Here is a 22757-nt window from a genome sequence, read left to right as displayed (position 1 = left end):
TTTTTTTGAGACAGGGTCTCACTCTGTTGCCCAGGCTGCAATGCAGTGGTGCAGTCTCTGCTCACTGCAGTCTCCACCTCCCAGGTTCAGGTGATTCTCCCACCTCAGCGTCCTGAGTGGCTGGGACTACAGTCAACGTGCCACCACACCTGGCAATTTTTTTTTAAATTTTTAGTAGAGACAGGGTTTCACCATGTTGCCCAGGCTGGTCTCAAACTCCTGACCTCAAGTGATCCACCCGCCTCAGCCTCCAAAAGTGCTGGGATTACAGGCATGAGTCACTGCGCCTCGCTATAATTCATCTTCTAGGGGAGCATTTGGGTGTGGTGATCTGTGGGCTCTTTCAGCTAGCTTCCTTACTTGTTCTTTTAGCTCATGCATGACTGTTGTTTCCATGGAGATTTTCTGGCTAGTGTACGTTCTCTCAGTTGTGTGGCTGGCAGCATCTGAAAGTATTGTATGCTTTTCACCTTGTTTTTACTTTTTAATGTTTTTAATTTTAAAGACAAAGTTTTGCCAGGTTGGCCAGGCTGGTCTCAACTCCTGGGCTCATGTGATCCCCGCCTCAGCCTCCCAAAGGGCTGGGATTACAGGCGTGACCTGCCACCCTCAGCCTTCCACCTTATTTATTATTTAAAAAATTATATTTATACAGAAAAGTTGAGGACAGTGCATTGAATGCCTGTAGGACCTATCACCTAGATTCCCCTGTGATCCTTTCTTCATATTTGCTTTACATAAGGATGAGTGTTAGGTGGTGGTTCTTTTATTCTTGCGGAACCAATTACGCAGCCTTTTGTCTTGTCCAGTGGACTTACTTTAGTGTAGCCCTTTCTAGCATAAGTGAGTATGCTTTTGCATTACCACATTTAGAAACAGCGGTTCTCTAATTTTAAAGGTAGTTCATATTTACATTTGCCCAGTTACTCCTTATATTTTAGAAAACTTGTGGGATCAGAGTGTACTCAACATTACATAGTGAATTTGTTTATAGTTGAATTTATGTCTCATCTCTTTCAATTCATAACAGTCTTCCTCATTTTTAAAAATACTTTGACTTTAAAAGAGTGATTAGGAAACAGTTCAGATATTTACAGAAATACATGGGAACATAATTCCCATTCATACATTGCCTGGCTTTAGCACAAGTACATGGGAATATAGTGATTCCTACTCACGCTGGGCGCAGTGGCTCACGCCTGTAATCCCAGCACTTTGGGAGGCCGAGGCAGGCGGATCACAAGGTCAGGAGTTCAAGACCAGCCTGGCCAATATGGCGAAACCCTGTCTCTACTAAAAATACAAAAATTAGCTAGGATTGGTGGCACGTGCCTGTAGTTCCAGCTAGTCGGGAGGCTGAGGCAGAAGAATCCCTTGAACCTGGGAGGCAGAGGTTGCAGTGAGCTGAGGTCGCACCACTGCAGTCCAGCCTGGGAGACGGAGTGAGATTCCATTCGATCCCCCAAACACACACACACATACAAAGAATTTGTACTCACACATCGCCTGGCTTTAGCACAAGGACATGGGACTATAATTCCCACCTACACATTGCCTGGCTTTAGCATTCATCAGCTTATGGCTGATCTTTTTCATCTGGGCCCTGCCACTTTCCTCTGTATTATAAATCTCAGACATTATATTCATTAGCTTTTTACTGTTGTTGTTAAAAGACAAATTAGAAATAAATTAGAAATAAGGATGAGTGTCTTGTGATGCCGTGTCCTGGCTAATAAGGAGATGTCATTGTCACACTTACTGCTACCAGGATTGTATTGTTCATATTTCCAGTTCTTATCTGTCAGGAATGTTTTTAATTGTATGAAGAAAAGGAATTCTGTGGATTTTTTTCCTTTAAACCATCACAACTTTGGAATGAGATTCCCAACTTTGAAAAAGTCTAGCGTCTGTTCTCAGCCTGTGACACGGTGGGTAGCTGTGTGTTTTGACACTTTTATGAAAAATTATCACCTTGGTCAGATAAGAGTTTGGTGACGCCTGGGAGGATGTCTTTTCTGGCTAGTGGAAATAATGAGGTAGAAACTGGGATTAAGCTGTACAGTGGGGATCCCGTTTGGCAGTGTCCTCCTTTGGGTAAAGCTGAAGATGCCTGCTGGTATCTGGCTGCTGCATGGCTATGGGAAATGTAGGAGGGGGTCTGGCTGGGGAGGAGGGAACTATCCAGGATGACCCTTGACCTCTCATCCCCACAGTTCCTTTCATTTGAGACAGCCTTGCCCCACCCACCCCGCCCTGAGCTGACTCCTCATTGCTTGCCAACACTGCATAAAATGCTGCTATGTTGTTGGTTTGTTTTCCTGTGATTTTTCTACCCTGAAGTCAAGCACCTTATGGAGAGGGTTGGATTCTTCCTGATCATCCCCGCTGTGGCAGCGCGTGGCCCCATGTTGATGGTGAATAACATCTCTGTGTTCATGTAATGCCCCAGTCACCATGACTAGTCACACGCATGCCTGCCATACACCATGATTCCTTTTTCCATTCCTTCCCTGAGTTAGCCAGTCACTTAGGAGGAATTCGACTGTCTCGGGCCTCCTGGGAGGGTCAGTGCATGGCTAGACATGCTACCCTTTCCTTGATAATTCTTTGATGACTTTCACACTGCCTTTTTCTTTATAATTAAAGAAAATAGGCCGGGCGCGGTGGCTCAAGCTTGTAATCCCAGCACTTTGGGAGGCCGAGGCGGGTGGATCACAAGGTCGAGAGATCTAGACCATCCTGGTCAACATGGTGAAACTCCGTCTCTACTAAAAATACAAAAAATTAGCTGGGCGTGGTGGCGGGTGCCTGTAATCCCAGCTACTCAGGAGGCTGAGGCAGGAGAATTGCCTGAACCCAGGAGGCGGAGGTTGCGGTGAGCCGAGATCGCGCCATTGCACTCCAGCCTGGGTAACAAGAGCAAAACTCCATCTCAAAAAAAAAAAAAAAAAAAAAAAAAAAAGAAAATATTATACAACCTTGTTGTGGTGTAATTGGCATACAACTAAGTACACAGATTTAAAGCTTCAGTTTGATGAGTTTTAACGTGTATATACCTGTGAGGCTTTCCTTTTCACTTTCCCTTTTTAGCCATCTTAAAGACTAGGAGATGAGCAGCCAGAGAAGGGGACTCTGTAACTGCTCTTGTCTTGAAACTTGCTTTTCCAAATCCCAGTGGAAAAATCGGTGTATTCTACTCTCCTTTAGCTAAGCACCGGTATTAAAATTTGGTATATTCAAACTTTGTCAATGTTTCTATTTATGGTTAACATAGTGGTGAGTGAATTTGAAAGTACAGGGAGCCCTGGAGGGATCTTTTCTTTCTTCTGGTAGGGACTAGCTGAGGCTAGGAGTTGCCTGGTTTGGGTAGAAGAGTCAGGACTCTGGATGCAGACGAATCTGGGTGTGAGCATCCACTCTGCTGCTAGGACAGGACCACCTGTTGTTGGACCTGCTATGGATCTCAGTCACAGCATCTTCCACTGTGAGACCATGAAGGGGCATGCAGGGGAGTCTTAAGAAGGCTGATGTAATTGATACAGTGTGCAGTATTTAGGTGGAAAAGCCGAGACTTCAGCTCTGTGCAGTATATCCGTGTCACAGAATTACACTGGTACCCCAGTCAAAAGGCCCCAGACTGATGGATTTCCTAGGGGCCAATTATTCTCTTTCCCTTTCAAATTATTAAAATATGTGCACCAGGTGCGTATAACATATGGGCTAACATCTGTAATCCCAGCATGTTGAGAAGCTGAGGCAGGCAGATCATTTGAGGCCAGGAGTTCAAGACTGTCCTGGCCAACATGGCGAAGTCCTGTCTCTACTAAAAATTACAAAAATTAGCTGGATGTGGTGGCACATGCCTACAATCCCAGCTACTCACGTGCTGGGGCATGAGAATTGCTTGAACTCAGGAGGCGGAGGCTGCAGTGAGCTGAGATTACACCACTACACTCAAGCCTAGGCAGTAGAGCAAGACTCCATCTCAAAAAAATTAAAAATATATATGTATATTATTTTTTGAGACAGAGTCTTACTCTGTCACTCAGGCAGAGTGCAGTGGCATAATTACATCTCACCTCACCCTTGACCTCCTGGGCTCAGGTGACCCAAAATTCTTTTTTTTTTTTTTTTTTTTTTTTTTGACACGGAGTTTTGCCCTTGTTACCCAGGCTGGAGTGCAATGGCGCGATCTTGGCTCACTGCAACCTCTGCCTCCTGGGCTCAGGCAATTCTCCTGCCTCAGCCTCCTGAGTAGCTGGGATTACAGGCACGTGCCACCATGCCCAGCTAATTTTTTGCGCTTTTAGTAGAGACGGGGTTTCACCATGTTGACCAGGATGGTCTCGATCTCTCGACCTCGTGATCCACCCGCCTCGGCCTCCCAAAGTGCTGGGATTACAGGCTTGAGCCACCGCGCCCGGCCCAAAATTCTTTATACTCAGCTCATTTTTTAAATCAGGTATAATTTATGCACAAAACACCCACATATTAAGTACTCAACTGGGTGGGTTTTGACAGTTGTATATGCCCCAGGAGCCACCACTCCAAATAAAACATGGTACACTTTCATCATTCCAGAAGGCTTTCTTCACCTCCCCTCTTTCCGATTTCCGTCTCCGTAGGTATATTTTGTTAGGGAATAAATGAGGTCATTGCTGGATGTGCTATTCTGTGTCTGGCTTCTTTGTAAAGCTCAGTAAGGTGAGAGATTCATCCATGTTTTTTCCTTTTGATTGCTGAGTAATGTTTATATAGACATGTCATGATTTACCCTTTGTCCTGTTGATGAAGATTTGGATTATTTCCCATTTTTGGCTATTGGGAATAAGATTGAATACTTTTTATATGTCTGTTGTGGACCTGTGTTTTCATTTTTCTAGGGGAAATGTTTGGGAGTGGATTGCTGGATGTTGTGGGACGTGTGTCTGGCTTGAGAAGTTGCACTGTCTGACACGGACAGCGTGTGAGTGTTCCACCCCTCCTGCTCTCGCCCACGGGAATGTGAGATGCCATAAGCACTTATATGGAGGTCTGATGTGTGTATATATCCATGTGTATTGCTTTAAGGCGGACTTCTAGAAGTGGAATTGTGGGATTCAGAGGCATATGTGCGACTGGGCACGGTAGCTCATGCCTGTAATCCCAGCACTTTACGTATTATAAGTTAATCCTTTTCAGTGTACAGTTTGGTATGTTTGGACAGTCATACACAACTGTGTGACCACCGCCATACCTGGGTGAATGCACTCTTTGGAAAGGTTTTTGCGTGCCCTTCTGGCCCCTGGCACCATTGCTGGGGTTTTGATGACTGGGTTAGGTTGGTCTTTCTTACAGCTTCCAGTAGTACATGCATCTAGCATGTGTCCTTGTGTTTGGCTTCTTTCACATGGTGTGGCTTTGCGATTCATCCATGTGCTTGTATGGATCAGCAGTTTGTCCCTTTGCTTGCTGAGTAGGATTTGTGTGGATGCACCGCAGTGTGTTTACCCGTCTGTCACCTGGTGGGCCTTTGGGCCATTGCCAGCTTTTGATCATTGTGAATATAGCTGCTGTGGACAAAGCTATCCGGAGACCCTCTCCCTTCCCTGAGACCAAACCCCTCTTCTCTGTTGGGGTCAGGAAGGGACACCTAACTGCTCATTCAGCAAACTCCACCACTCTTCGAGACGGGGCCTCTTTATCTGCTTCTGGATATAGGTTGGTTGCCAGCACTTTCCAGGGCTTTGGGGAAGGGCTCCCTTGGAGCCGGCTGCTCCTCACTGCTGGCTGAGAATGCCACTCTCTTGAGTCTGCTCCATCATCATCCTCCACTTCAGCTTGCCAGGCTTCAACGTGCTGTCTTCTCTTCCATTCTTGGTGTATTTTATGTCTTTTTTCTCTTAATCTGCTTTATTTGTCATTTTCATGTCATTTTATGTGGGGGTAGAAGCAAGTGTGTGTGCTCAGCTTCTCCCTTGACCCAGGGGGCTTTTTGCCTTAGAGTGCTTAGCCAGCCCTGGTGTTGGGCAAGTTTGTCCTTTGTTTTTGCCGTAACGACACCATAATGAGCATGCTTACAGTTAAGTTTTGATGTGTGTATATATCCATGTGCATTGCTTTAAGGCGGACTTCTGGAAGTGGAATTGTGGGATTCAGAGGCATATGTGCGACTGGGCACGGTAGCTCATGCCTGTAATCCCAGCACTTTGGGAGGCCGAGGTGTGTGGATCATGAGGTCAAGAGATTGAGACCATCCTGGCTAACATAGTGAAACCTCGTGTCTACTAAAAATGCAAAAGTTAGCCAGGCATGGTGGCATGCACCTATAGTCCCACCTACTTGGGAGGCTGAGGCAGGAGAATCACTTGAACTAGGGAGGTGGAGGTTGTAGTGAGCTGAGATTGAGCCACTGCACTCCCTCCTGGTGACAGAAGGAGACTCCGTCTCAAAAAAAAAAAAAAAAAAAAAAAGGCATATATACTTTTGATGCCAGATTTAGCTCCAGGAAGGCCATACCAATTTTAAATTTCAGCAGGACAAGAAAGTTTTTATTTCCTGTCCTTGTGTGAGCATTCCATCTGTAAAACATTCTCCTTTGGTATTTTTTCCTCCTCCCCAACACCCTGCCACCACATGCACATGCAGGCACATACGCACACAAAGTAAGAAATGAAGTCAGATCTTAGTGGAAGAGAGTAGGGGCGGCAGTGGCAGCAGGTCTGCTGAGTTGTGTGGGGCTGACACACAGCCTGGCTCCTCCCTGCATGCGTCCTTCCCCTGTGCCTGGACCGGCTTGGGTGAGTTGAGGCCATTGCCTTGTTTGTTTCAGGTTACAGTCCTGGCACACCTTACAAAGTGTCCTGTTCCCCCACCAGCGGGGCTGTGCCGCCGTACTCCTCCTCCCCGAACCCCTACCAGACTGCCGTGTACCCCGTGCGAAGTGCCTACCCCCAGCAGAGCCCGTACGCACAGGTATGCTGAGCTACACACTGCCATGGGGGAATGGTGGATACCATCTGGGCCCTGGGACCCTGTAGCAATTGTCTCTCTTCTCCCTACAGCAAGGCACGTACTACACACAGCCGCTGTATGCAGCACCTCCTCACGTCATCCACCACACCACAGTGGTGCAGCCCAACGGCATGCCGGCAACAGTGTACCCTGCTCCCATCCCTGCTCCTAGAGGCAACGGGGTCACCATGGGCATGGTGGCTGGGACCACCATGGCCATGTCGGCAGGTAAGTTCTTGTTCCTGGGTGTCTGTCCTATGGTGTTCCCTAGAGCTGGGGGAGGGGGAGTTCATGAATCCTCTGACCCTTGGCTCTAGGTTTTTATGGCTGTAGTTGTGTGGAAGGACAGAAAATTATTTGGGGAAGAAACAGCAGATTGTTTTTTACTTTGCTTCCCTGAGTGACCTTTTGTGGAGCCCTCTGTAAATCTGTGATGGGCTCACTTTGTTGGTGAACTGAACCATTTGGCAATGTGGGATGTGCCCCCGACTCCCCCAACCCCCATGACCGTGTGAAACTTGAGGGTAAGGAGGACACTTTGTGTACCAGGGGTGGCTGGCCCTCTTTCCTTCCCTTGAGGGGAACTTCTCTTTGCAGGTCAGATTGTCTTTATGGGGATGTTTTCATCTAGGAGAGCCGGTCTTCTGTTGATAGAAGGAACAGCTGCGTATAGAAATCCTTTATCTATCATACTTGACTTCCCAAGGCCTCCTCTAAGGAAAATAAACCATGGAGAGATGAGGCCCCTGGCTAGGGTGAGCACATCTCCACAGAAGCCCTGGGGGCTTGATCTGATGTCTAGGGATTGGGTGGCCACCCAATCCATATGACCACCCATATGGACTCACCTCCTGGTCTGTGAGTAAATATGGCCACCTTTACGTCGTGCCCACACAAAAAGCATACTGTTCCCTCCTTGTTTTTGTGGACTTCACTTCAACGTAAGAAAATTATGCCAGAGAGAAAGGCATTCCAGGATATTATGTGTGCTTCAACCTAGACCCTGATTTGGTTTTCCCTGCACTTATCTGTCAAGGAACAGGAAACTGGGCATAGACAGAAACTGCTGGTTTGAGGCACAGGGAGGGTACACAGCGGGCACCAGGTTGGGTGTGGGCGCAGGGACTGAAGGCCACTCTGTTGGAGGTGTTGCTGGTCCATAAGTGGACTCAGGTAGTTGGAGAGTTTTTGCAGTTGTAGGAAAAATAGATTTCTCCTAAAGACTTCAGAAACTCATGTAGTTTAGAGTCCTCATTTCTTCTTCTTTTTTTTTATTTTTTAATTTTTAATATATTTTTTGAGACAGGGTCCCACCCTATTGCCCAGGATGGAGTGCAGTGACATGATCTTGGCTCACTGCAACCTCTGCCTCCTGGGTTCAAGTGATTCTCCCATCTCAGTCTCCCCAGTAGCTGGAACTACAGGCGGGCGCCACCATGCCTGGCTAATTTTTTTTGTATTTTTTGGTAGAGATGGGATTTCACCATGTTGGCCAGGCTGATCTCAAACTCCTGACCTCAGGTGATTCACCTGCCTCTGCCTCCCAGAGCACCTAGGCTTACAGGTGTGAGTCTGTTCCTAGCCTCTTTTTGTAATTTTTTTTTTAACCATCTTAACTTTTTTTTTTTTTTTTGAGACAGTGTCTTACCGTGTTGCCCAGGCTTAAATGCAGTGGTGCGATCATGGTTCACTGTAGTTTGGAATTCCTGGGCTCAAGCCATCCTGCCCCCTTAGCCGCCTCTGTAAGTGTGCTACTACACCTGGCTAATTATAAAACTTTTTTTGTAGAGCTGGGATCTCACTGTGTTCATAGCCCATCTCAAACTCCTGAGCTGAAGCTGTCCACCCACCCCAGCCTCCCAGAGTGTTGGGATTACAGTCGTGAGCCCCTGTGCCTAGCCCACCTTAACCGTTTTTAAGTATGGTTCAGTAGTGTTAAGTATATTCACATTGTTGTGAAACAGAGCCCCAGAACTTCTTTATCCTGCAAATCTGAAACTCCTGTACTCATTAAATGCTAACTCTCCATTCTCTGTCTCCGCCAACTCCTGGCACCACCAGCCCCATTCTGCTTACTTTCCGTCTCTGAATTTGACTGCTCTAGGTACTTCATTGAAGTGGAATCATACAATATTTGTCTTTTACTGACTGGCTTATTTTTCTTAGCATTATTTCGTCAAAGCTCATCTATATTGTAGCATGTGTCAGAATTTCTGTCCTTGTTAAGGCTGAATAATACATAAAAATTTTATAGTCTGTCATCTGACAAAAAAAAAATTATTGGGTGTGCTTTATGAAGGGGACACACAAAAGGCTTTTACAAACATACTGTCTGTGGAAGCTTGCTGTGTGGATACAACTTTTGGGTGTGGGAGATTATCTCATCAGAGTTCCGACAGAGTCTGGGTAGAGACTATCCCTCTTCCTGTGTACAGTCCTCCTTGCAAAGAGGCCAAGACTCTGAGTGACTGTGCCTGTGTCAGGCAATGTGGAGCCGTGCAGCAGGTCGGCCTCATGTTAATGTGCTACTCTTTCTTCCAGGTACCTTGCTGACTGCTCACTCCCCAACTCCTGTCGCCCCTCACCCGGTTACTGTGCCCACGTACCGGGCCCCAGGAACACCCACTTACAGCTATGTGCCCCCTCAGTGGTGATCACCTGCAAGTGTAAGTGACCAGTGAAGGCTGAGCCAGCCTTTGATGAATGAGCATTTCCATGGGAGAGTGGCAAATTTACCACATGTATAAGCACTAAACGAGGAAAGTATGCCTGACCCTGGATCCAGAGGCAATGCAGTGTTTAAATTTTTTTGCTTTTATTGGAACACTACAGAGTAGAAGAAAGAACAAACCATTGAATACCAACCGTTGACACTGTCTGTCTTGAGCCTTACCTGGAATGTGCTCTAACCTCACACCTGCCTGCTGCAGGAAATAGGGCTCCAGTGTAATTGGGGGTCTCTAGGAAGGAGGTGGGAACCAGGTCCAGCAGCTTTGCCCATTGCTGCCCTTTCCGACCCTGGTGAACCTTGCCCTCCTTGAGATTTTGGAGTAGCAGTGCCCGAGAGCTCTGTGTGACTGTGGTTTTTTTTTTTTTTGCAGGTTTGAGGACGGAGCTGTGCAGTCACATCATTGGGGATTCCACAGCTGGTGCTGCAGGCCTTGTGCCTCCAACCAGGACTTTCTTCTAAATGCTCTCGACACTTAGCTAAACACGACTATATCCCGGCCCAGCAGGTCCCAGCGCCGTTAGTTTCCAGCTGACTCTGTGGGTTGGTCTTAAAGCAAATTCTGTTTTGTGGACTGCCTGGCAATTTTTTAGCTAACTGTAATGATAAAAAGGGAGTATTAACCTATTCTGAATCATATCTAGTTGAATGCATGTTTTAAAAAAAACAAACACAAAAAGCTTGCTCAATCTACCTGCAGTGACTGATGCAAAACCATCATATGCAAAATCCAAAGGAATGGAAACGTATTTCACAACTTGTATCACTAATGCACTGTTGTAACGTATGCAAAGTCCTAAAGTTGTAAGCGTTAAAGTGAATGTCTTCATAGAGCATCTGAAGTATCTTAGATGATTCTTCAACCTTTTGGGGTTGATGTGGGTTGCCAGTTAGGGATGTGGACTTTTTAGTTTTCAGCGACCTGTTTCTTTGGCACTGACTGTACCAGAAGGGAGTTGCAGGATTTGGGAGAGAATAGGGAAGCCACAGCTGCTTGGGTGCAGCCAGTTAATGGGCATCCCTTTGATTTTAGGCTGGGTGGGGTCAGTGGAACAGGGACATGTTTAAAGCTCATCATGAAAGGTGATAGTTGTGTGGCCAGCACAATTTGGGGTAAGGGGGTGGTTTATGTGTCAGCCAAGCAGTTTTTCTGCTGTCTAAATTTTCATTACAATTCTCTTACAGAGAGAGATAATGTTTTTATATATCCTTATTGGAAAAGTCCTATGTAAAACTAAATTATTTTCCTGGGATGGAAGAAATGTGAGAGAGAAACAGCCGTGCTTGGAGGAGGTATTGTCTTCTGCTTTATTTAGTCTAGAAAATCATTCCATTTTTTTCCCCCTGAGAAATGTTTGAATCAGCTGAAAACAGGTAGGCATTGCTATTTTTCCCCTACAAAGAAGGGCAAAGGTTTCACCTGTATGTTATGAAGAAAGTGGTATATTTAAGAATGATTAAAAAGGGAACAAAACTTTATTTAAAATTCCTCCTATTTCTTGTAGAAAGGCAGGGCTGTGGGTGTGTCTGGAAATGTAGAAACCCGTAGCTGCTCCTGGGATCACTCACCTAATGGCGGTGACTTGTCCACTGAGGCCAGCTGGAGGGGATGCTTGGAGGTGGGGCAGGGCGGGGGCAGGGCGGAGGCCAGTACCTGTTGTCTGGGAGCCTGTCCTGCCATCTCTTGCAGCTGAAGGCACTTGGCACAAAGCGAGCATAGAGAGGGCCAAGCAGCGCTGGGGTGCATTTGCTGGCAGGGTTTATTGTGGGAGAGGAATTTGAGTTTAGAATCTGGATCTTGTACGTAGAAATCAAGAGGCTTGCCCTGCCACACCTGCAAATATGCCTGCCTGCCCTGTATGGATGGGAGTGCGTGTCTCTTTTCAGTGAGAGTCAGAGGTGGGGGTGGGAGGGGTGGCGTCAGGCCTGTGGGCAAGAACGTTGCATCTTCTTCCCAGCACAGTGTTGTTTTGAGTGCTGTGGGCTCTGGTGGGAGGGGGCTCTGCTCCTTTCGCTGGCAGCTGGGTCAGGACACTGATGCCCAGTGAGGATGCCCACTAGCATTCTGCCCCAGTTGAGGGGGGAGCAGCTGACCACTGAGCCTTTGGTAACCTTATTTTTTTATAGTAAGTACTCCTCATAATTTTCTTTTTCACATCTTATTTTATAAGAAGTTTAGGAATATTTTTGCATGGATCATTGTAAACAGCAGATTCTTTATTCCTGATGTCTATTAACATAGAATGTTTACTGATAAGTACTTTAAATTCCTTCATGAGCACTTAACCCATCCTAGTGTCTGTGTGTCGGGGCAGACATTTCCTGCAGGCACACAGTTTGTGCCCCTTTCAGGTCTCTGTGGGTAATTCCGTCTGTTTGATGGATGGTTGGCAGGATCAGTAGGTTCTGAAGGTTCCAGGGGTTCGACTGACCAAGTGGCAGAGAAGTCTTTTTTCCCAATTGAGTGCTAGTAGATTAGGATAAAGTCTCACAATTTTAGTGTATGCTTTTAAGAAGCCCCACACAACAACAATGGAAATACACACATGTACAACTGCCTGTAAGGGCTGGAGTCTTGGGGTTCAGGAGGAAGTCAGAGGAAGTTACAGGCATCTCTTCCAGCTTGCTTGGGACTTAGCACACACACGCACCTAATTAATTGGTGTTTTAAAGAGTAGGCTGCGCCGTCCCCCCCCCCCCGCCCCATGCCATATACATCAGCTTCATAAACACTTTTTTCCTCCCTATAATCTAACCTTTTATGAAGTTGAGTTGAGAGACTTTATGAAATGGTTGCATTGCCCGTCTGTGCAGAAATCTTCCTGACTTTGAAACTATCAGAATATCAGCTATTAGATATGAAAGGTAGATAGCAGCTAAGAATCTGGTCTTAGGGAATAGTCACAAAACTGTCAGGTTGTAATTTTACCAACAATTGCTTCTAGTAAAATTAAAGTTAATTAAGGAATAGAACTTGGGTCAAAATTCTGTTACAAAGCTGCATAATTTGTCCCTAAGCATATGATGGAGCATTCTGAGAAATGTGCTTTTTTTGTGTTTGACATTCCTAATTTGGAAGTCCTTCAGCTGAATGACTGTTCTTTTAGAAGATGAGACAGGCAAGCGAAGGACCTAGTTCCTGTAAACATGGACGTTGTGATGGATACTTCAAAGATGTTTGTTCTACACTTTTTCCCCTGAGGCTTGGGAGGTGTGTTCCATCATCTATGTTGCTGCTGCAGTTTCTCTGCTTTTGGAAGTCTTGTTTGGGTCTGTGCTGGGGGCTGAGTGTTTAGTGTGAGCCAGTGATCCATGAGCTTGCTGCTCTGTGAAGGCCCAAGTCAGGGCCAGTCATGGTAATGGGCATGAAGGCACCTCCAGAACCTTTTATGTCTGTCGTAGGCCTACCCATCACTATTCTGGGAAACTTGTTTCTTGAGTGCTATGCAAATGTGTTCACAGGAGATGGGGCTGATCCTGCTTGGGCTGGGCGCCTGGTCAGTGAGTGTCCTGCCCTTTCCCAGCTGAGCACACAGTTCCTTGCTCCTCCTGGTGGTGTCATCTGGCTGTGATGAGTGAAGTCTAGGAAATAATTTGCATGTGTCTTGGGGACACGTCAGTAACGAGAGGAAGTACATTATTACAGTAACTTGCAATGTACAAATACCTGTCAGTGTTGTGCCTCGTAAGGTGTGTAGGGTATCTGTGAGTGTGCCAGTGAGTGGTGGTGAGAGGTCAGCACATACCAGCTATGGAAGTATTGGTGTCTGCTTTAAAAAGGAGACCCAGACTTGGCTTGTCCTTTTTACACATTTGAGAACAGTATTACTCTCAACAGTTGGGCCACCGTCACCTCATCCACAGCTCACCAGTTTGGCCATTGCCCAGACAGGACAAGACCTGCAGTGGGTACAGCTGCAGGTGGCCGGGGTGTGGCTTGAGGTGGGCAGCAGCGTCTGGTCCTTCTCTCTGGTGCTTTCTGCGGGTCTCTAAAGCAGAGTGTGGTTGGCTTAGGGGAGGGCAGAGTGCGTATTTCTCCCCTCCAGCACCTCTGCATGTGTGGGTCTTACCTCTGCCTGGGCTTTCTGAAGGGCAGTGGCCCGTTGAGTATCCTGCAGAGAACATGCTCTTACTGGTAGGTCCTGGGGGCTCCAGGGGCTCAGCTGACTGAGTAACAGAAGTGGGGTGTGTGTGGCCTTTTTGGGTAGGAAACTGCATGTTTCAGAAAGTTTGTCTCTTTTTTTCCTGCTTCCCATTATTTGAAGAATAGAGAGCCTGTGGGGATAGCCTTGTTTTGGTCCACAGGACTAAAGGGAAGTCATTTGGGAAGGGGAAACAGGAGGTGCGGCATCCGTAGGGAACCTGGGCCTGCAGGATGGTGTGTGAGGACTGGCATGACAGGTGCCCCCTCACCACAGACTGTGCCGTGGGGCCCTGTGCAGACAGTGGGCTAGACTAGCTGGGACAGATGTCGGGCCAGCTGCCTGTGCCCTTGGCAGGGTTGCTGTGCCGGCCACACGGGAGGCCCCAGAGAGCCTCATGGATTGTGACTAAAGAAGAAACGGTTCCTTTTTGTTTTTTAAAATGATTTTTAAATACAGTTTTTTACACCGTTCTCTTGGTACTTTTTTTAAGCTAAGTCAGCATTGTCTTCCAGTGTTAAAGGCGTCCCTCACCTCTGCATTGAACTTACGTATCCACACCAAGGAACGGAACTTCCATCCTGAGCCAGTTCAATTAGGTGTCAGTTCATATGGTTTTAATTTTTTACGCAATCTGATGAGTAGATGAGCTCAGATTTAAAAATCTCAAAAGCACGTTTATTGTAACAAGAATTGTTATGTATTAATACTGCAGTTTTCAATAAAGATTGACTTGTGTTGCATATTGTGGTTTTCTTGATTTCTCCATGTGCGTTTTGTCTAGAGGTAGCATTACCTGCCTGGGAGTTGCTGGAGCTTCTCTCAAGTTAGGAGGTTGCCAGGGGTTTTGAGAAGAAGGCCACCATGGCTTCCAGCCCCAGTGACCTTGGCAGTGCTGAAGAGTATGGTGGAGGCAGCAGGTTGCAGGGGACCGTTTACCCAAGTGGGACAGGGAGGGAAGCAGCCCCGTGCTCCCCTCTGGCTTCTGTGGCCAGGGTCCTCCTGGGAAGACACATTCTTCCTCATTTCACCAAGCATGCTGAGCCCCGGAAACATGGCCAGCTATTCACCCACCAAACTCATGTGGGCCAGCTTCAATTAAACACAGGGAGGCAGTGGGCTTCTGCGCATTGAGTGCGAGGGAGGGCAGAGCCACCTGTATTTCCCACCAGCGTGGCCTGGCCCTGCCCACCTTCCCCTCAGCAGCCAACCCCACCTTAGCCTGTCTCCACCGAAGCCCAGAGGGTGTGAGCTGCCACACGTGAGCCCCGCCCCACTTTTAGAAGCTGCTGGACTCATTCCTCCTTTTTAGGGAAAGGCCTAGGGTAGTCATGGTTAGCAGCCCACAGAAAATGCACGCACACTGACAGAAAACTGGCTAGCAGCCAGGTTACTTTTCATAAATTTCTTTATGAAATTAAATGTGGTTTCTGGCTTGGAGAAGGAACAGTGCAAGAGTGTCCATGCTGCTGAATCCTGCCAGGCCCTGGCTCTGCTCCTGGCGCCCCTCGGCGGGACGAGGCACCCTCTCCACACACACGCCGCCTGGGCTGTGGGTCAGTCCTACATGCGGAGCCCCAGAATTCAGTCCTTATGGCTTCTCACGCTCACAAGGGTAAGGCAATCTTCTGTGTCACTAACAAATCAATTCTTTTTCTCCATTGGTAGAAAAACAAGATGACAAAATCCAAACAAAACCAGGAATGAGGTGGTTCTGGAGCCACCGCAAAGCCACAGGCAGACTGGCAACACAGCCCGATGGGGAGTGCGCAGCGGACTGCATTGTCCTGTCCTGTCCACTACACACACAAGTGAAGAGGGTCTCTGGCAGCCAGGTGTCTAGGGGGGCTGGGAGGCGAAGGGCAGGCTCTGGGCACAACAGGGTATGGAATTCCTAGTTCCTGCCCTCCCAAGTGGCAAGCTGCCTGGCACCACTGGCCAGGCTGGGGACTTGGAAGGAGATCTAGAGGGCAGAGGGGCCCATGGTGGCCTGGCATTGCAGGCCGCAGAAGGCCAGAGAGTCCTGCTCAGAAGAGACGAGAAGAGGGAGGACTAGGTTTCCAGAGAAGAGGGTCCCGGACAGGCAGTGCCTTCTCTCACAGGCCTGGGCTGAGCTGCAGTTTCCCGCTCCAGCAGTGATTCCCTATACAGGTCCACAGGGCAGACGGGGCCCAAGCTGCAAGGGGGCATTGGCGTACAGGGTCTGTCCCCTTGCTGTTCTCTTCACGGCAACAGAAGCAGGGGAAAACAACAGGAGTACAGACCTGGCATGTCCTGGTGGCACAAGCAACTCCCCAGCCCAGCCATGCTCACTTCCAGGTAGAGGAAGGCCAGGCAGATTGGGCCGGGGGGAAGAAAAACGGGGGTCCTCTGGCAGGAAGGCCCGGCAGGTCCCATCAGGCAGGCACCAGTTCACTTGCGGAAGGGTGCCAGCCGGCTGATGCTGTGCCAGAAGGTGGATGGCTTCCGCCTGGGCTCCGCCAGCACCAGGACCTGCTGCTGGGGCCGGCTGCTGGGCAGAGCTGGGTGCTTCTGGCGTGTCAGGTAGCAGGGCCGGCCAACGGCTGAAGAGAGAGAGACAGCAGGGGGTCATGGATGCTCAGCACAGAGTGCCACCCCAGCTGTTGAGGGCAGGATGGGGCCCGTCCCAGGGCTCTGCTTCAGAGCCGCCATAGGAGGCAGTTTTGCCACGTGGGATTTGCTCCTGGAGAGCTGACCACATCCACCAGCCCAGCCTGCCTGGAGCCTCTGGCCTAGGCCTGGCCTACTGCAGCACCCTGAAGAGAGCGTGGCCTGTGCAAGGGCATGTGATGTTTCAGGAGAATGGCTCTCTGTAGAAATGGGGAGAGCAGCTCCATCCCCACCCAACCCTGGATGCCTATCAGGAAGGAGTCCTGGGAAAACAAGCATTGTCACTGATGGCCCTCATCTGGGGAGCCAAGGTGTTGAGAGTTAAGAATGTCAACCATGTACTGACCCAAGCTTCACCAGTGGCCCCTTATCACCAACCTTTGGGAACAAACAGCTGCAAAGGGCAGTGGGCCCCCCTCAGGCCTGGTGGCTAGCTGGCTTGGCTTTGCGGGTCAGAGAAGGGAATGTGAGCAGGCAAGGGCCGGGCCAAGGAGGTGGGGCTGCTGTCCACCTACCTTTGGGCTTCCCTGTGACCTGCTGCTTGCTGGCGTTCAGCATGGCCTGCTTCCTCTGCAGTTCCGTGATGGAGAAGCCTGAGGGAGGGGCACAGATGAGGCTGCTGCCCCATTCCTCCTTGCATCGCACTTCTGGCCCCAGGTGCAGTTGTCTGCACACCTGCACCTTCCTGGTACCTGGGGTCTCATCATGTCCTGGGGACTAAGTGCTGGCCACAGCAGGGACTGTTCCGCGTTCTGCAGAGTCAGCCTGCCTTGGCCAACCAGGGCAGAGGGCATACTCTGGTACCTTGTCCTGGGGCTCCTGGCAGAAAACAAAGATCCCCGAGTGCTTCCTCTGCCTGCCCATCTCTCACCTTGACTCAGTGTCTAAGTCTTTTCCACTGCACTGGCGGCTCCTTCCTAGACCAAGTGCTGACCTGGTCGCTGCTGTGGGTAAAGTGGGGGCCCGTGGACAGGAGGGAAGGTACGGTGGAGGGGAGACATCTGCGTGCATGGGGCCGGGGAGGCTTCTGAAGCCAGAACCACAGCCCAGTCTGTATGCTCTCCCAGGGCTTTTGCTGGCTAGAAAAGGGACCCCCCCCACACCCGCTCCAGGTCCCAGCAACCCAGAGAGTACTGAGCACAGGGCCCCATCCTATGGAGTGTGTGCACATGTCTGCAGGTGTCGTGAAGCAACTCCCCAAAAGTCAGCAGACCCATGCCTTGGAGCTGAACTCAGGAACCGTATCATGGGATGGTCAGGTAACCCTGCCATTGAGGTGATGAAGGCAAAGCCTTATGCTCACAACTGGGACCTGGAGGTACCTGGAGCCTCGCTCCCCTCTGCCGCCTGAGAGGGCCGAGTGGCGCTGTCCTGAGTGCCAGGCAGCCAGGCAGGCGGGAGTGCCGCATGGGCCCTGGGGGCTGGGGCAAGGCCCAGCAGGGTCTCGCACCTGTCTCCTGGTCCAGCCGCACCTGCTCCCGCTCCCTGGCAAAGGCCTTGAGCCAGCGCTGCTTCTGCTCCGGCTTCCTGGTGCACAGCAGGTGGCTGTCCCCTGTGGTGCCACAGTGCAGCCGGAAGGCATTCTTGATGCTCACATGGAGGTCTCTGTCCTTCCCGTCCTCCAGGTCCACCACCTCCAGCCCGTCCATGTCCAGCCGGCCCTTGTAGTACAGCACGTCCCGGCGGAGCAGGTCCTGCCAGATGCTGTCCTCAGCCCCAGCTGCTGAACCGCTCCCCTGACCATTTCCTGGCCGCTCCCACCTCCTCTCCCCAGCCACAAGAGGGGCTGCTGCTGGTGCCTCCACCTCCCCAGCAGACAGGGAGATCCTCAGAGCAGGCCTGCTGCGGCCCATAGCTGTGCTGAGCCATGAGAGGAGAGGCCTTGCTCCTTTAATGCACCGCTACTGACTAGCCCGGGGTTGGCCCTGTCTTTGGGGTGGGGAGACTTAAGACAGTGGCCCACACCACACAGAAGAGCACCCATGGACGAGGAGGGCTTCATGGATGCAAGGCCACTGGGCCATGTTTTGAAAGAGGAGCAGAAACCAGCAGCGCAGAGGAAGCTGGGAGGTGGCTACAGCAGGGGACTCGGGTTGGAGAGAGGGATGTGGAGGTCTGCAGGGAGGGAAGAGGTAGCTTGAGGAGCAAGCAGCCATCAGGTCAGGAAAGACTGTGCTCCCGACAGCACCTGGCCTGGCCAGCCTGGGAAAGCCGCCCGCTGTTCCTGGGCCACCAGGCTCACTTGCAGAGAGCCACCCCATCCCAGGCCCAAGGGTCTAGTCAGGCTCCCCGTGTTTGGTCTGGCTGGCACCTGTCTTCTGGGCAGCTACTCGCAGCCCTCAGCTCCCCTCCCTCCACTTGCTCAACTTGGGCCAGCAGGGCAGAGCAGCTCTGGTACCTTCTTACAGTAGATGAGCTGGTGGTCAAAGAGAAAGAACATTCTCTGCTGGCTCCTGGCTTGAGGCTGTGTAACTCGAGTCAGCTCCCCCGAGTAGATGAGTTCTGAGCTCCTGACCAAGAGATCTTCCCCCTGGCAAGACCCCAAGGAGAACCATGAGCCTAGCATACCCCGCCTTGGGCTCCAGTTCCTGCCCCCATCATGAGTAGGGGACCTCCCCCTGGCCATGCCTGCAGTACCTACCTGGCCAGGCCACAGTGGGAGGGGGAGAAAGAGTTGGCTATCCTTTGTGGCTAATCCATATTAGATGTGATGTCAGTGTAGGATATATATTGATTTTTGAAGACTTCGTATGAAATAATGTAAAATATTTCATTAATGATATTTTAGTTGGTTACAAGTTGAAATGCTATTTTGGAGTTAAATGAAACATTAAAATTAAATTCACTTGTTTCTTTTTTCCCTTTTTAAAGATGGCTACTACGTATTATACATATGATTCCGTATGTGGCTCACATGCTAGCCTGATCAGACAGTGCTGCTCTAGAGAAGAATTAGGTCTGGCTGGGATTCACGTCCGAGCCAACCTTTGAGAGCTCTAAGGAGGCCCTCTTCCCAGCTAAATGCATTGAGTACCTGAAGCTCCATCATCTGCACTTGGGTTTCGCACTTTTAGATTAAGCCCTGCCCTGGTCTGGTTCCTCTTTGAAAACGCAAACCCCAGCCGGGAATGGTTGGCAGCAGGCCATTTTGGGTGAGTAAATCTGGAGGGCCCTGAGCCAGGGCTGGGCCTTGAACATGACTGCCCAGATTGCTCAGCCTCGCCCCAGGGCTTCTGATTCAGTGTCCAGGGTGGGGCCCCGGAATGTGTGTTTTCATAATGTTCTGTGACTGATACTGATTGAGTTCCAGGTCATTTCTCTCCCTGACAGCTGGTGGAGCGCATGGTGGTGGCAGCACCCATGTGGGTAGGGAGCCCTTGGGAGCAGATCAGGAGGTGACAGACTGGCAGATGCAAGCGGGGGTGGGGGTGGAGGGGACGAGCACATTGTCATGAGTTCTAAGACAAGATTGGCAGATGCAAGGAGCACGCGCAAGTGAGACAGAACCGGGAGGCTCTGATGGGGGGCGATGCATTTTTGGTCATGCTGTGTCGGGCCTGCAGCCTTCTGTTAGGAGTCCCAGAAATGAACTACAACAGGGATCTGGCCTGTCCCCTAAAGGCAGAAGGACAGAACAATTCTGAGGAACACACTTCCCCTGTTTAGGGCTTCCCCTGGGCTGGCTGGCTGCTTGTGGGAGGAGTCTCACATAGAAAAGAGGCCACCAGGTGCCAAAGCCTGTGAGGGAAGGCAGCACTGAAGGTCCGGAGCCCACGTGGGGATGGGCTTTCCCACCATGAGCATTCGTTGTTAGCTCCCAGGAGCGCAGCTCCCTGCTTCAGCTCCCTTCTAGATTTTTTTAGAGGCAAGCATGATTTTAAAGCAAGGGGCCAAGACCTCATGGAGTTTTCTGGCCCCCGGCCCTCACCTCCCAGTCCTCGATGGAGCTCTGCCACTGAGCAATCTTGTCAATGTTTTCAAGTCTCCGCTTCCGCTCATTGATGAGCTGGGCCACGTTCTTCATGGCATGCAAGGCAGCTTCAACGTCCTTGAAGTCCCTGGGGCAGAACAGAGATGGAAGGCTGCTGCAGGCTGAGGACAGAGAAAGGATGAGGATCCCTGCAGCCCTCATGTGCGGAGCTGCTTTCCTCTGACCACATCCTCACTGTCAGATGCACAGCCCCTCTCTTCTCCATAATGGCAGGCAGAGAGCAGAGCTTAATATCCGGGTGGCATCCTCCTCCCCGCTTGCAAGGAGAGCTCATCAGAGCAGGGCTAGTTTTCTGTGTGTTGCCCTAGGGCCTGCAGCAGTGCCCAGCATACTGCTGATGTTTAAACTGGTTGACTGGAGGCATGCAGACGCATGGGCTGCCTCCCTGCCTCAGTGCCCTCCTACCTGTGCTGGGGGTGCGTGTATTTGAGCAGCTCGGCCAGCTGCAGAGGGTACTTGCAAATCTTCTGCACCGGGGTCAGCAGGAAGCCATCCAGGGAGATGTCAATCATCTTCTGCAGCAGCCGGCAGGCCTCGAAGAAGTACACATACTTGCTGAGCTTGGTGAGCCGGGAGAGCTCCACGCAGGCGTTGGGGTGGTTATTGCAGTACTCGGAGTAGATCTGGAAGTCGGCTTGCTGAGGGGCACAGCTGGAGGTTAGCAGAGCCTCTCTGCTGCTCCCCCAGGCAATCCAGCTGCATGTCTGGGAAGGGCAAGAGCCTCTACATTTCTTTCCTTCAGGAGCTGAGCTTGGGATTAGCGGGGACCCAGGCTCTGTGTACCTATTTCCCTGTGCCACAAGCTACGTGAAGTCACACCCGGGGTGGGAATGGTGAGAATATGAGCAGGTGTCCTGGCTGCACGTCGGCTTTCTAGGTAGAATCCATGATAACAAGGACCGGCTAACAAAGCCGAAAGCAGCGGCCGTGGTGGAGGGGTGGGTGGGACAGGCGTCCTCCGCTCACCCTTGCTCGACTGCGCAAGAGGGCCAAAGCAAGACTCTTCTCTACCAGGTGAGGTTGGGAAGTGTCCACTTAGAGCGGCCCAGTGAACCTTGGTAAATGCCAGCCAGCATCTGCCACATAAGCAAGCTGAACATTCTCCCTGCGTGAGAAACCCCAGAGCCCACTCTGGATAGCCCCTGGGGCGCTCAGCAGGCCTCTGCCCTTTCCTCCGTCAAAGCAAGTCCGTCAAAGCAAGTCCGTCCCCGGGGGACGCCCCAGCCCTCTGCTCCCAAAAGCGTTCCCAGACTTGGTTTCCCCACCCAGAAGCAGAGAGAGGCCTGGAGCTGGAGCCCACGCGTGTGGAAGGTTTTGGGAGCAGCCACCCGCTGTCCGTGCTTGCGCCTCTGTGAGCGCGGCGCCCGGGGGGCGGTGGGGAGGGGAGAGGAATGTGAGGGGCAGGGGCCGCGCGCTCACATGCTCCAGGAAGCAGGCGCCCAGCTCGCTCAGGTGCGGGCGCTCGCGGTTGAACCTCTGCTCCAGGGCCTTCACGAAGGCCTTCTGGCAGCGGTAGATGTCCTCGATGTTCCCGAAGATGGTGCGCAGCTGCTCCTCGCTGAACATGTCTGCGCGCTTGCGGCACTGCCGGACGTAGCCCTGCGGGAGGACACAGTCAGGCCTCCCCCGACCCGGTCCCCGGCGCCCCCTACCCCCGGCCGGGCCTCACCTCGCAGATGTCGCGCAGGTGCTTGATGTAGTCCCGCTCGGTGCTGAGGATTTCGTTGATGACGTTGGTCCGCATCTGGTCCTTGCTGCTCTGCGCCTCCGCCCCGCCGTCCTCCGCCCCGCGGTCCCCGGCCCGAGGGGCCTCGTCGTCCGCGGGCTCGTCCTGGTTCACCCGCAGCTGCAAGCCATGCGCAGCGGGTCAGTGCCCCGCATCCCTCGGAACAGCGCTGTGCGCTCTGCGCCACAGCGGCAGGAACCGGGTCTTGGAGGCCTAGCAAGGTGCACTGGGCGCGAGGCGGAGGGCTGGCCGGCCACCTCCCCGCACCACGCCACCCGCAAGTCCTGGACCGAGGGATGGCGGCTCCGACGCCCGCAGCCGCTGTCAGTGTGATCCGAACACCACCCTGGCCTCCTTCCTAGACCCTCTTGTGCCGGGCACAGAGCCTGCAGGGCTCCCTGCAGTTCCTGAACCACTGCCTGCTCCTGCTGGCCTCCCGTGGGCTGAAGCAGGGGGATGGGTGGCGCACTCCACTGGCTAACTTATAACTTGGGGCAAGGCTTAGGGTGTGGAGTGTACAGTTTCCTAGAGGGGCTGGGACAGGAG

At 51.1% G+C, this 22757-nt stretch overlaps 2 protein-coding genes across 7 annotated transcripts in view; one reads left to right on the top strand and one right to left on the bottom strand.

The window, feature by feature from the left end:
• Positions 1-14606, top strand: part of FAM168B (family with sequence similarity 168 member B) — a 45704-nt gene extending 31098 nt beyond the window's left edge. For all 4 annotated transcript variants that reach the window (XM_039479880.2, XM_074399797.1, XM_010330748.3 and 1 more), the window contains 4 exons: positions 6812-6954; positions 7044-7221; positions 9535-9659; positions 10095-14606. In XM_039479880.2, the coding sequence (XP_039335814.1) occupies positions 6812-6954; positions 7044-7221; positions 9535-9647 (434 nt within the window). In that variant the 3' untranslated portion in view covers positions 9648-9659; positions 10095-14606. The remainder of the gene's footprint in view (positions 1-6811; positions 6955-7043; positions 7222-9534; positions 9660-10094) is intronic.
• Positions 14607-15253: 647 nt separating this feature from the next.
• The window catches only part of ARHGEF4 (Rho guanine nucleotide exchange factor 4), a 204643-nt gene continuing 197139 nt past the window's right edge, over positions 15254-22757 (bottom strand). The window contains exons 7-14 of one of the 3 annotated variants that reach the window (XM_010330738.3): positions 22155-22331; positions 21905-22084; positions 20891-21123; positions 20423-20552; positions 18893-19024; positions 17945-18188; positions 17010-17087; positions 15254-16427 (exon numbers count right to left, since the gene is read on the bottom strand). In XM_010330738.3, coding sequence (XP_010329040.2) covers positions 16276-16427; positions 17010-17087; positions 17945-18188; positions 18893-19024; positions 20423-20552; positions 20891-21123; positions 21905-22084; positions 22155-22331 — 1326 coding nt within the window. In that variant the 3' untranslated portion in view covers positions 15254-16275. The other 2 variants (XM_039479879.2, XM_010330742.3) reach the window with 2 other exon arrangements.

This window comes from Saimiri boliviensis, chromosome 5, assembly GCF_048565385.1.
Source record: "Saimiri boliviensis isolate mSaiBol1 chromosome 5, mSaiBol1.pri, whole genome shotgun sequence".
Lineage (NCBI taxonomy): Eukaryota > Metazoa > Chordata > Mammalia > Primates > Cebidae > Saimiri > Saimiri boliviensis.
The sequence above is the reverse complement of the archived record's forward strand: the minus strand, read 5'-3'. Positions and strand labels throughout refer to the sequence as shown.